This window comes from Lepisosteus platostomus, chromosome 8 (assembly GCF_059453375.1).
Source record: "Lepisosteus platostomus isolate fLepPlt1 chromosome 8, fLepPlt1.hap1, whole genome shotgun sequence".
Lineage (NCBI taxonomy): Eukaryota > Metazoa > Chordata > Actinopteri > Semionotiformes > Lepisosteidae > Lepisosteus > Lepisosteus platostomus.
This window is the reverse complement of record NC_142618.1, coordinates 41891359-41905537: the sequence shown is the minus strand read 5'-3', so window position 1 is coordinate 41905537 and position 14179 is coordinate 41891359. Positions and strand designations below refer to the sequence as shown.

At 38.9% G+C, this 14179-nt stretch overlaps 1 protein-coding gene and 1 long non-coding RNA gene across 3 annotated transcripts in view; both read left to right on the top strand.

Moving 5' to 3' along the window:
• nfx1 (nuclear transcription factor, X-box binding 1) overlaps positions 1-12100 on the top strand; it is a 32509-nt gene extending 20409 nt beyond the window's left edge. Inside the window, exons 21-24 of one of the 2 annotated variants that reach the window (XM_088643472.1) lie at positions 458-524; positions 1211-1356; positions 4260-4364; positions 10556-12100. In XM_088643472.1, coding sequence (XP_088499598.1) covers positions 458-524; positions 1211-1356; positions 4260-4364; positions 10556-10631 — 394 coding nt within the window. In that variant the 3' untranslated portion in view covers positions 10632-12100. The other variant, XM_088643473.1, reaches the window with a different exon arrangement.
• Positions 4371-6361, top strand: LOC148657354 (uncharacterized). The gene is made up of 2 exons (XR_015940940.1): positions 4371-4531; positions 4597-6361. It is a non-coding gene; the product is annotated as an uncharacterized LOC148657354 (long non-coding RNA).
• Positions 12101-14179: the final 2079 nt, after the last annotated feature.

Sequence of the window (14179 nt, the reverse complement as noted above, 5' to 3'; positions counted from 1 at the left end):
CTGTTCTTCAGTTCATTGCTCTCCTTGTTATACCCAGCAGCTATGATAAAGCAGTTTTTAATATCATGTATTAACAGGCCTGGAAGCAGCATCAAAATTTAAGTAAGATGGTTTTAACATCAACAAGTTTAGTTTTCTTTAACATCATAGAGAATGGTCAAGGTAATACTTGAGACCTTTTCTCAACCATCTACAGCATGTGATAAATCTACAAACAGATCTATTCATTTTGATAACTTTGTGCTGAACAAATTAATAAACGAAAGAATATATTAGTTATAATTAATGATATTATTGTGGACTGCTGACCTTTATATATTATGTATAACTGTTAATCACGGTCAATCTTGGCAGATGCATACGTAAGACTAATATAAATTATTTTTTTTATGATTTCCACAGTTTATTCACTGAGCTCTTCTCCCTATTGTGATATTTTTTTGCTTTGTCAATACAGGAAGGACTTAAAGTTTGTAAGTGAAGTGGAGGAGGAAATGAAAAACTTAGTAGAACTGGCAAGTAAAGTAAGTAACAAAAAAACTTTTGATACCTTTGCCTAAGTGGTCTAATATATTTATAAAGCTTTCGTTTCTACAGTAAGATTTTTATTGTTCCCATCCATAACTTAAATGTGTTGTCAGTAAAAAATTCAAGAATGTGTTGAATCTGGGTAAATGTTTAAGAGGTAACATACACTTGTGTAGGAATCAGTCATAGTTTTCTATTCGCTTTTCTCAGTAAAAAGAAAACTTACTTTTTCATGTGACTCCCACTTTGCAGTAGAAATATAAAATATGCAAGTGTTGGAATTCCTCATTACAAAGGATAATTGTAGTTCCTTAACCAGAAATGTTAAATTGTGGCCTTAAATCATCAGGTGACAGATAAAATGTCAGAAAGCATCTTCATTTTTTAGATATTTAAATTAGAAAAATGCTTCTGATCAAGTAATAATCATTTTAACACTTCTTACAGGTCATCCTGATTGTTTTGTAATACCCTTTTCAAATTAATTTTTCTGTCTGCTCATAAGATTTAATCTCTCAGATTTTAATAACTCCTTTTTGTACTTGAGATTTCTAAGACGTTTGCACATTGCTTGACCATTCAGCAATCTTAACTTGACTTCAAAGGCTATAATTAAATGAACGTTGTAAGGTTTTAATATTAAAGTTATACGTTTAATATGAATGTAATTCATATGTTTTAGGGAAAGCAAACAAAAAGGAGCCATTGCTTCCCTCCAATGAACAGAGAGCATCGCAAGATCATCCATGAATTGGCGGAAGTCTATGGGATTGAGAGTGTGAGCTATGACAGTGAACCAAAGCGCAATGTAGTTATTACAGCAGTGAGGTGAGACTTCAGTGCATCAGTCCATTTAACACTTTCAAGAAAATAGTGATCTCTCCCTGCTCTAGGGAGTCCAATATTCCTTCGCCATTCTCATTCTCTGAGCGGAGAGGTGGCTCTGTGATTAAGGATCTGCGCCTGTGGCTGGAAGGTTGCCGGTACAAATCCCATGGCCGGCAGAGGAATCCTACTCCGTTGGGCTCCTGAGCAAGGCCCTTAACCCCAACTGCTCCAGGGGTACTGTACAATGGCTGACCCTGCGCTCTGACCCTCTGTCTGTGTGTCTCATGGAGAGCAAGTTGGGGTATGCGAAAAAGACAAATTCCTAATGCAAGAAATTGTATATCGCCAATAAAATGATCTTATCTGTAGCGTATGCCTACTGTATCTTCAAAAGAAACCCAAATTTATAGTAGCAGAGCAGTGTTTTTCATAACATCTGTGTTTCATCCTTTATCTGAACTACAATATAGTATGTAGGAATGAAATGGTTAAGCACAGTTTGTCCCAAAGAATGCCTTGATGTAATCTTTTATCCAGCGCTCTGTCAGGATGAGACTGAGTAAGTGGGTTGCCCCCAAATTCACATTGTGCTTTAAAATGCCATCATTTTTGGCATCCTCCAGTAACTCTGTAAACTGTAATACCTTAACTAGTTTGAAAGAAAATTGTTTTTTTATTCAGTTAGCCTTATCCTTTTTCAATTTGTTTTTGCACAAAAAACTGGGGGAAAAGATTGCAACTGTTTTCTTCTCAGTCAACATCAAGAGTCATTGGACCATCAAGCTATTGCAGGAGAGAAATTGTTAATTGTTGAATACTGGCCCTACTAGAAGACACAGGTGCTAGTTAATATAGAAGTGTGCAGTGATTCATGATTGATGAAGTCTTTGGCTGCCTTCCCATGGGCTTACCTGAAATGACAGCCTTCAAGCACAATAATTCTCATGTTGAGTCTTCATGCTGCTTGCTTAACAGTTGATTAATTGCATAATGGGAAGAGAGAGTTATGCCATGGATGCCCTTATCACCAGATAAGGAGTCCCGCTGAATGTCTATGGGAATTGTTGTGACCATATACATCCTCTAGGGCTCAGAGACCAGTGAAAAAGCATATATTTGTCCAGTCTTATGAGCAATAGGGCAGAATCCCAGAAGACAAGCATCAGCAATCTGTTGCAAACGTGTCGCAGATGTACAGCTTGTATGGCTTCCAGCAGTGGCCACATTTACTGCTAGCCTGTGACTTTCAGAGGAGACGCTTTTGAGGACAAATGTTAATTGGCATAATCGAATCTATTCAATTGTAGTGTACCTGCTAGAAAATAGATTGTCATTTTTGTGACATGAATGTGTTGCAATAATAAGTCAGACTGCCAGCAGCCATGTCACCCTGCAGCTCTCAACTGGCTACCCACTGAAGCTAAGCAGGGTTGAGCCTGCTCCGTACCAGTACCTGCTGGGAAGCTATGGTTGCTGCTGGAAGTGGTGTTAGTGGACCAGCGGGGGGCACCCACCCTGCAGTCTGTGTGGGTCCTAATGCCCCGGTATAGTAGCGGGGACACCATACTGTAGTGGGCGCCGTCTTTTGGATGAGACATTAAACCGAGGTCCTGACTCTCAGGAGTCATTAAAGATCCCCGTGCATTTCCCAATAAGAGTAGGGATCTATCCCAGTGTCAGTGCCAAATTTCCCCCCTTGGCCTTTACCATGGCCTCCAAATTGTCCCCATGTATGATTGGCTTGCACTTGCCCTGCGATGGACTGGCACCCTGTCCAGGGTGTACCCTGCCTTACGCTCGTTGCTTGCCAGGTAGGCTCCGGCTTCCCTCAACACCATATGGTAAAGCGGTTTGGCAAATAACATGACATGGCAATAAGACTTTTTAAATGCTCTGTGTAGACCACTGTGGTTTTGAAAACATTTCACAGGCAAAAAGCAAACACTGATTCCTTTTGGAAGGTCAACAAATGCTTAATTGGGTGCTGTTGTATTGCTTTTATCATAATTTGAATAAACTAAAAGCTTGCATAAGGCATCTAATACAGTATATTACGATTAGACAGGATTTATGAAAGGGCGCATTGACTTCTGATAACATAATGCTACTTTTCTATATTGAAGAGCAAACCTCTCACCAGTCAGTTTTTTATGTGGCTTTGCTTAGATTCAGAAGTGGCATTTGATCATTTAGAATGAAGCTGTTTCACTTGTCCTTGAACAATCTGGGTTTGGTGACTCATTTAGTAATTTCGTCCATAATCTAGACTTTACCTCTGTAACATGTGTTCAGACTAGGAACGTAGAGTAATATCCCTTCAGTTTGTATCTGATTGGGCACTCAACAGGGATGTCCACTTTCACCTGGCTGTCTATTAGAGAGCATAGCAGCTTTGTTCCCAGTGATATACAGGTATTGAAACATTGTGGTGCTCGTGACAGTCCTTTGTTTCCTCATACAGACCATGTCTTGCAGTTGTGTGCCTCATTACAATCAAAACATACAGTATATCTGGAAGGACTCGCATGGTTGGATTAATTTGTAGGATTTATACAGAGAGCTACAGCTAAATTACATGGTTCAGCTCCACAAACTGTAATCTTGTATAGACGGTTATTAATTTGCAAGCTTTATTTAAATACACCCCTTCAGTAGGCTTCATTTTAGTTCTGTTGCGAGTTCCCTCTTTTCCCCGTTTTGATCTCTGTTGTATTGCAATGATATCATTTAATCTAGATTTTTTGTTCTCAAATAATTCAGCTTGATTTGTAGCTGTAAAATGCCAGTTGTAGGAGAGTTTTCTTCAAACATTTCCTTTTCAGTACCGGAAAACCTCCTATCTGAAGGTGTCGTTCTTCAAGCTAGACGTGACTTTTAACCATCTGATGCGATTGTCTTTCCAGGGGAAAGTCTGCCTGTCCTAACATTACACTAACGGCACTGATAGAGCGAGAAGCTGCAGTGAGACCTCCACCCCCAATCCCTCACATTAAACAGCAGAGTAATAAGTAAGTCATTGTATTCATCTGTATCTAAAATAACAGAAATGACCAGTTATTGCTATTTTAGTTTTGTTTTTTACAAAATCTTTGGTGGAAGAAATACATTTCATTTTAGTCGTACAATGGAAACATATTTGCACCCAAAAGTTATATGGATAACGTTCTAATTTATAGTGACTATTGATATTGGAGACGTAAATGAGTTTGGCAAGTGCTGTGTTGAGTCGTGCTCACTAAGTGTGCAGTGCTTTTTGGACCATACCTATGAATCCCTTTATTTTGTGAAATTTCAAAATAGTCCATTCCAATTGTTTTAAACATAATATTTTACTAAAACCCTGAATGTTCAAGCTGTGGATTTTTATGGGTAGGATCAGTTACTAAATGTCTATAAAGACTAATACTGAAATATGTCTGTTGTATTAGTATAAAGTTTTTAAGTCTCTGCAGATTCTTAGTAATATTCAAGTCAAGATAGTGACCGGGCCATTCAAGGACAATTTTTGTTATTTTCTATTAAAAGTCTCATTTAGATTTGGCCTTGTGCTTTGGGTTGTTGTCTTGCTGAATGTTGAATTTTCATTCCATTTTTAACTGTAGCAGACTGAAACTGTTTTTCCCTGAGTGTTTGCCTGGACTTTGCTTCACCAGTTTTTTCTTCGGTTCTAACAAACTTTCCAGTCTATTGAAGATTGAGTAGACTGTGCTCATGGGTATACTCAGAGACTGGTGATATTTTTGTTTCCTTCTATTGATCTTTGCTTTTCAATGACTTTATCCCAAACTTGCTTTGAAAGCTCCTTTTTGTCTTCATGATTGAATCTGTGGCTTGACATGCTCTACCTGACCAAGGAACCTGACCGAGATAGGTGTTATTTTGAAATAATGCACACAGACACACAGATAATTCTGTAACTTGTTAAGGTAATTCTGTGCACCTATTCGTTGACTTTTCCATTTTTCTTTGAGGTAGAAATAATATCTGTAAATGCCAGTGTTATCCATCAAAATGTCATGACAAGTTTTTAGGCAAAATGTAAAAACTGTATAAGGATCTGTATACCTTTGCAAGACACGGCAATTTTCATTATTTTGTTCATCCCTAGTAATACTGGAAAAGCTTAAATAGGATCATATTAAAACAAAGTGTTTTGGATAATCTGGTCATGTTTTCTGATAGTGATGTACAATGATAGTGTACATCTTAACAGATCGGGATGTTTTTAGTTTTAGAGTTAATCCTCCTCATAGAATTGTAATATTTGTCTCTGGTTATCTACACCATTTGGTAACCTACAGCTCTTAAAAGATAAAAAGAAAACGAATATACAATGCACTCTGGCCTAGTTCATTTTATTGATCTTTTCTGTGTTGGCCTAATATATATTTTAATGTAAATACAACACTGTGAAAAGTCAATAGGTCCTGCATTCTTTAGTCTTTATACAGCTTTTTGGCTTTTAAATGTAATATTCAGGTCTGCTACCTAAGAAGTTTGACTGGAACATTTAATTTCCATTTAGCTGTGATCTGTTAACCCTTAGGGCACATAAACCTTGATATCAGCTCATTAAATCTCATGAGCACAGACATCCTTATACAGTAACTGTCAGTTTGTATTCAGGCACCTTTGGTCTTTTTTTGAAATTCCAATATGCTGTACCTTTGATCTTCAAGCAAAGTGTGTAAAATATGTTCTGAAAGACTCATTGATCTCTCTGTTAATCTGATAAGGAACATCTTTAAGGCTAAAGGTGTCTTTTTAAGAGCAAGCAGTTGCTGTGAATTTTGAGAATTAACATTTTGCATTTGCAATGGATTGGCATCCCATCCAGGAAGTACTCTTCCTTGCACCCATTGCTTGCCAGGATAGACTCCAGCTCCCCACCACCCTGAATTGGAACAAGTGGTTAGAAGATGAGTGAATGGATTATTTTGCATGATCAAAATCCCATATCAGGCATCACTCGTTCTATACGAGGGTAACCTCGCAAAAAAAGAAATTGCTTAAAGCAGTACCTTAAACCTGCGGGAAAAAGGGGTTGTGTGGAACGGTGTTCCAATTGGATTTCTAATCCTATAAATTCATGCTAACATACATTAAGAACTAAAACTAAACTTGACATATTATTTGGGACATTTTTTTAACAAAAAATAATTGTAGCCATTACAGGTGGTTTGCTAAAGGAGCTGCAGGTTGGCTTTTTAGCAGTCTTATTGCCTGGAGGTAGAAGCTGTTCTGTAGTCTGTTGGACTTGGACCGAATGCTTCGGTACCGTTTACCGGACGGTAGGAGGGAAAACAGTTTGTGACTGGGATGACTGGGGTCCTTGAGAATGGACGTGGCCTTCTTCAGACATCTAGCTGAGTAGATATCCTGGATGTTTGGTAGCTCACAGCCGGTAATGAGCTGCGCTGACTTCACCACCCTCTGCAGCACTTTGCAATCCCAGGCGGAGCAGTTCCCATACCAGGCAGTGATGCAACCAGTCAGGATGCTCTCAATAGAAGTTGGCCTGGATATGTGACGGCATGCCGAACTTCTTTAGCCTGCAGAGAAAGAATAGACGCTGCCATGCTGTTTTGACCACGATGCTGGTGTGGTGGGTCCAGGTTAAGTCCTCTGAGATGTTAACTCCCAGGAACTTAAAACTGCTGACCCTCTCCACTGCAGTCCCATTGATGTGGATAGGTGTGTGATCTCCTCCCTGGTGTTTCCTATAGTCCACAATCATCTCCTTAGTCTTACTGATGTTCAGAGAGAGGTTGTTCTCCTGGCACCATGCTGCCAGGGTTTCAACCTCCTCCCTGTATGCAGACTCCTCACCATCTGTGATCAGGCCGATGACTGTTGTATCGTCCGTAAACTTAATGATGGAGTTTGAGTTATGCCTGGCGACACAATCATGGGTAAATAAGGATTAGAGGACAGAACTACGCACACAGCCATGGGGGGCTCCAGTGTTTAGAGTCAGGGTAGAGGATATGTTGGTGCCCACCCTCACCACCTGCGGACGTTCCGTCAAGAAGTCCAGGATCCAATCACAGAGGGAGGTGTTCAGTTCCAGGTCCGGGAGCTTGATGACAAGCTTTGAGGGCACTATGGTATTGAATGCTGAGCTGTAATCAACAAACAGCATTCTCACATATGTTCCTTTCTTATCCAGGTGTGAGAGGGCAGTGGCAATAGAATCTTCTGTTGACCTGTTCTGGCGATACGCAAATTGCAGTGGTTCTAGGGTGTCGGGCAGTGAGGAGGTGATGTATGCTTTGACCAACCGCTCGAAGCACTTCATGATAACTGATATGAGTGCAACAGGGCGGTAGTCATTTAGGCAACTGACTCTGGGTTTCTTAGGAACAGGAACAATTGTGGTTTTCTTAAAGCAGGAAGGAACTATAGACTGAGCTAGAGAGAGATTTAATATGTCCGATATTTAATATATCTGCCAGCTGGTCTGCACATGCCTTCAGAACACGGCCAGGGATAGCATCAGGGACAGGAGCCTTGCGTGGATTGTTCTTTTTAAAAACTTTACACACATCCGCTCTGGATATGATCAGTGGGTTCCCGTTTTGGATTTCTGGAATCTTCCTGAATGGATCTGCGTTACTGACCTCAAACCGAGCATAGAATGAATTTAGCTCATCAGGAAGAGAGGAAGACTATTGTGCGATATAGCTGGGTTGCGTTTTGTAGTTTGTAATGGTGCGTATACCACTCCACATGGTCCGTGTGTTGCAGACATGATAATGTGACTCTAATTTTACTCTGTAGTTGTATTTAGCTATTTTGATTGCTTTCCTGAGGTCATATCTGGATTTTTTGTATTTATCCATATCGCCAGAATTGAAAGCAGCTGTCCTAGCTTTCAGGTTTGCGTGTATCTCGCAATTTACTCATGGTTTCTGATTTGGATATGTGCGAACAGTAATTCTGGGAACCACATCTTCAATGTATTTACTGATGTATTCAGTAACATAGTCCGTATACAGATTGATATTATTTTCGGCAGCTTCGTGGAAGATCTGCCAGTCACTGGTAGCAAAACAGTGATTTAGTATAAAATCCGATTCATCCAATCAACATTGAATGGTTCTTAACGCTGGCCTCTCCTGTTTAAGCTTCTGCTTGTAAACGGGAAGTAGCAGAATGGAGGCATGATCGGATTTGCCGAAAGGAGGTCGGGGGAGGGCTTTGTAACCATCCCGGAAGGTAGTGTAAACATTGTCCAACGTGTTTGTTCCGCGCATCGGGCAGTCGATGTGTTGATGTAGATTAGGCATTGTTTTCTTCAAGTTGGCACCGCTGAAATCACCCGCTATGATGAATGCCCCCTCAGGATGTGTATTCTCGTGTCTGTTAAGTTGAGAGTGTAGTTCATCCAGTGCCTTTGTAAAATTTGCCTGCGGCGGAATATACACCACTGTGAGAACTACCGATGTGAACTCCCTCGGGAGATAGAAAGGGCGACATTTTATTGTCAAATGTTCAAGATGTGTAAAGCATGATGTTGAAATAATCTCCACGTGTGTGCACCAGGAATTGTTTACCATGAAGCATACCCAGCCGCCTTTGCTCTTACCCAAATCCGTTGTTCTGTCCTGACGGTGAATAGAAAATCCTCCCGGGAGGATAGCAGAGTCCGGAACAGATGGGTCAACCCAGGTTTCAGTGAACGCCAGCACTTTGCAGTTCTTATTGTCCTGTTGGAAAGCAAGCTTTGCTCTCAGATCATCCAGTTTATTGTCCAGTGACTGAACATTAGCAAGAAGTATACTCAGGAGCGGGACACGATTGCTGCCCTGCCTCAATTTTACCGGAACGCCTGCCCATTTACTCCTCTTCCTACGGCGCCGTCTTCTTCCCAGTACAGGTACAGGTGAGACACCACAGTCCATGTAGTCGGCAGTAATTATTGGTGTAGATTTAACTGTGCCAATATTCGATCTTATGTCTATAAGTGTTTGTCAGTCATATCTAATCACCGAGCAAGCAGTATGTGCAGTTAGCAGTACGAAAAACAACAAAATATAAAGAAATAGACAAAGACGAATGGGAGCTTGCAGGACGGCAGCCTTCCCTGTCGGCGTCATCTTACTTATCTTACTTATGTAGACCTTAAGCTGAATCTAGAATATTTACCATCCATTTATCCACTTTCTAACCGCCTCATCGAATTCAGGTTCGAGGGGAGCCAGAGTCTGTCTTGGAAAGGGGTACAGCCTGGACAGGATGCGAGGGCACACATAAACACAAACACGCAAGGCCCCAGCTCAGAGAGGCAGCAATGCCAACCAAAGTGCCACTGTGCTGCCCAAGGGCTTTCTTGCATGTACTGCCCGCTTCAAGTCCCCCCACAGCATTTCTATGAGGTTAAGATCTGGGCTTTGACTTGGCCATTCCATAACGCTCCAATTTTTCTTTTTGAGCCATTGTTTGTGGAATTGTTTGCCTGTAAATCCCTTGATATTATTCTGGGGCTAGACTTCCTGCAGCATCTTTTCGTCAGCTCTTGGGCTGAATTTGGTAAGACGACCTGGCCTGGATAGATTGCCAGTGATTTGAAATTTTCTCCATTTGTAGTTGATCTTTTGGACAGTGGAGTGATTGACTACAAATTGCTTGGAAATGGCTTTAAAACCCTTCCCAGACTCAAAGGCATCAACAATCTTTCCTCTGAGGGCCTTAGAGAGCTCTTGATCTTGGCAAGATGTAGCCACACACCTCAAATGCTAAGACCAACCAAACCACAGATTTCTGATGTTTATTTAAGACAGTGCCCTCCAAGTTACTCTCTAACAATGTTGTAATCATTTGCACCTGTTTTGGTGCACCTGATTCTAATTTTAGGCATTTGATGCAATGCTAAAGGTAGGGGTGTACTAACTTTTTCCACACAAGGAAATTTCTGTTGATTTAAATAGTGCAAATGAGTGATTTTTCAGTGTGACCTAATTTTAAAAAATAACCTTTATCTATCAATATTGTTGAAATGACGATCAAGTATCTTTTTGTCCCAAACTGTAAAAAAAGATAAACCTTTTCATGGGGTGTATTTACTTTTTCATACTGCTGTAGCTATGTTCTTTTTTTCCATCATGTTCTTTTCACAGAAAATTATTTAATTCCTTTTATTGGGAAAAGAAACATTTCTAGTTTAATGAGGTATGTTCTCTGACTTGCTTTGTTTCAGGACTGGCAACGGCAGCAGTTGGCACAAGCCCATGCAGGAGAAGCCCGTGATTGACTACTTCGATGTTCAGGATTAAAATAAGTGATTAGCGTGAAAAAAGGAATGCGTCATTAACGTACATACATAGACATGCTCTGCCAAACAAATACCGAACTGACAGGTTTTTTTGGCCAGATCAAAATGCGAGACTTCCTTCTTTACTGCAGTTGTTTGCAGCAGGGAAGGCACACTGGCTCTGTGCAGTCAAATATTACGGTTTATAGCTTGACCCTCTAATGTTCTTCCAATCTGTGTGTATTCTTGACCACTTCTTATTGTTGTCATCTCTGTATGGGAGTGAAAACATTATGCCCTATTTAACGGTTAAGTCTATATCATTTGGTACATAGTGACTCCAGAATTGTTGCATGTATGAAAAGATTAATAGGACAGTATTGGAAATGGAACTACCAGTGCATTACCTTAGATTGTTGACTTGGCAATCATTTGTGTGTTGCATTTGATATTTAAGGAAAGCACGACTCCACTAAAGCCTCTTCTGTGCTCAGTCACAATTTTTGCCGAGTCGACAATGTAATTAGTTTTGTTCCTGTAGTCAATTTATCTTTGGTCCTTCCTAGTTTGTGTGCTTTAAGCTTTGCATTTAATTCTTGCCACGTGCCTTCTTGGGTTTAAATTGGGTGATTTTGGTTTTAGAATCTGTGAATTGTGCTCTGAAGAAACCAGTGATGTTCATTCAGCATAAGTAGTTGTCAAATTACAGATGTCTCTCAGTCATCATGCCACGGTGCCTTCTTCATACTCAATAGGAAATTATTGTGACTTTCAAGCAGACATTTCTCCCTTACTGTTGAAAAAAACTTTAAAATGTTTCATATACTGTACAACAAAATTTGAATTTGACAAATGATGTTTTAGAAATACAGATATTTTAACGGTCTGTGTTTCTTCTGTTTGGCAGCCTCTTTTCACTGTTTTCTAGCTGCACTAAATTTGTTGGCTGAGCAATAATCATCTTTTACCTTTTTATCAGGCCTCCTTTAATATTATACCACTTATGAAAGTGCCCCAGCTTCAGAATATTAAATATGTCTTTGTCATAATAATAATTCAAAATTATAACATAATTCCTAAAACTGGCAGATTAAGACTTCCCATCTTCTGAAGTCAACCTAAAGGAGCATTCATTAGTCATATTTCCTACTTAAAATGAACTTGACGTGTCTTTTAAGAGTTGTAACAAGTAAAAGCTATGACAAGGTATGAGGGCAGTTCGGTCTTTGAGTTGGTATACACCTATTATGCTATTGTCACATGAATGGTAAAAGCCTGAATATTTTCTGTATTTGCTGATAACTCGGAGAGCCTCTGCAGATCTGCTGATCAACAGACAATCTGTGGTTGTTTTTAATAATAAAAGGGTGTGGTGCTTTCAGACTTGCCAGTTCAATGTGTGTGGCCTTCTGTTTATAAATTTGCACGTTTGCATCAATTTGTATGATAAAGCTTTCCTGCTTAAGAAATAAAATTTTCTCATATCCAGCAGCCAACAAGCCTGAAGGTGTGTTATTAAATCGGTCTTATTTTGTCAACTAGTTACAGTGCTAAATTAATCCATATCTGAAGATAAAAGTTGTGTGTGAAACACCATTGCCTACTTTAACTGGCCCATGGATGTAGGTGTTGCAAAATTGTACCCTTTCCACATGCGAGATCCACATTTTTGATCAAAATGACTTCCAGGAGCTTGTCTGAAATATCTCCCATTAAGGAACACTAAATGTATGCATTATTTTTGAGTTATTTTTATAATGTTATTATACAGTATATAATGTTATAACTTCATATATCTTGCATATAGTAAAATTATTTCATCCATATTTGAAAAGGATTTTTAAAAATAGTTTGCAGTAAGCAAATAATTGGTTTAATGTATTAAATATTTTGAATATATAATGCATTAATAATAGAAGTTAATAACATGAATAATAGCAAATTTAGAATGTATACTGTATACAGCACAGTATATACTATATGAGTAAAATTTGTTTTATTCAATTAGAATTTCTGCTTTTAGAAATGCAACCAACAGTAAATTTAAAATTGTCCAAAATTTATATTTTATTTTAGTTTTGTAATGAACTCTTTGTCACTGAGGAGAGTGCTAAATCATTGTTATTTCAATCAATTGAACCAGAGAGCTAGACAGTATATTTAAGGCTGGTGATTCAGTATGCTGAGAATTGTTTTTAATGGCTGTGGTTGTAACTAGATTATTAAATTCGAATAAAGACAGGGCCTTTGAAAGTAGAATGATGACTACACCAAAATATTGTTTTAAATGTACAGATTATCAACTCTTGAAAAATATATACATACATTTCAAGTATTTTACTGATGTTAAAATATCTTCTTAAAAGATAACTTATCTGAGTTTGTAAGGCATCGTATTTTAATCCACTACAATAAATCAGTTACAGTATGAGCATTCGTCAACATTCAGTAATTCAAAATCTTGTTTGACCTAACTGCAACTTCTTTATTGGTGCTTGTGTATATATTAAGAATATAAGAAATGTTACAAATGGAAAGTGGCACATCTAGCCTGTTTAGTAGATAATAGTTAATTTAATAGCTAATTTTAATACCTAATTAATCTTAGGATCTCATCCAGCCATTTCTTGAAAGAAGACAGGATACTGACATTTCCAGTACACTTAACCCAGTGATATTCATGGTGCACATCTCTAAGGTAACAATGGTGAGAGTACTTAACCTAACCTAAAGTTCTGTTCTGTTCTCATGCGCATGCTGAACACCTGCTAACAGCAGGGGCTTACTTATATACAGTAAAACCCTGGAAAGGACAAAGAAGCTGGTATTCAAATGCTAATGTTTCATCACATACAGTATTAGCTCAAAACGTTTTGCATGAAAATTTAAAACTGAATTTGCCTTAATTTGAAGGTTCTTCGACAATCCCCAGGTGTTTTTGCCTTTTTCTAGGAAGGCAAATGTTTCCCACCTGTGCCAGTGTTGAGTAATTGCTAATCAAAGGTACTGTGGTCATGTGAAAGAATGATTGCTATACTTGATTAGAGTGGTTATCATGCCAATATTTTGCCATGCTATTTGGTGGAGCTACAGTATGCGCAGTAATACCTCGATAGAATAAGAAGATGTGTATAATGAAATCCACTACAGAAGGAGTACCCACAATTTCTGGTGTACACAATGAATTTGTGAATGTTTCATTTAGTTTGGGATATCCTTTTACGCGTGGGTGGTGGGGCATCAAATGAAAAGGTGATCGATCTTGTGATAAAAATTGTGGACTGTATAAGAGCCACGGCATTAAACCACATTTTTAAGAGCTACTTCAAGAAACAAATTCTTGGTACCTTAATATGTTACATTACATTCACATGCTGGGGCACGGTCAAACTGTCTACACTCTGTGGCAAAAAGTACTTTCTTAAGAAAACAGATTCAGATTTTTTCTGAAGACATTGACATGAACAAGGGGTAGTACAGTTTTTTTACTAGTGCACTCACACAGAAAGCACAGTTATTGGCAAGAGAAACATGTACAGTACTGCAGGAGATTGGGGGTTTTAATTGGCT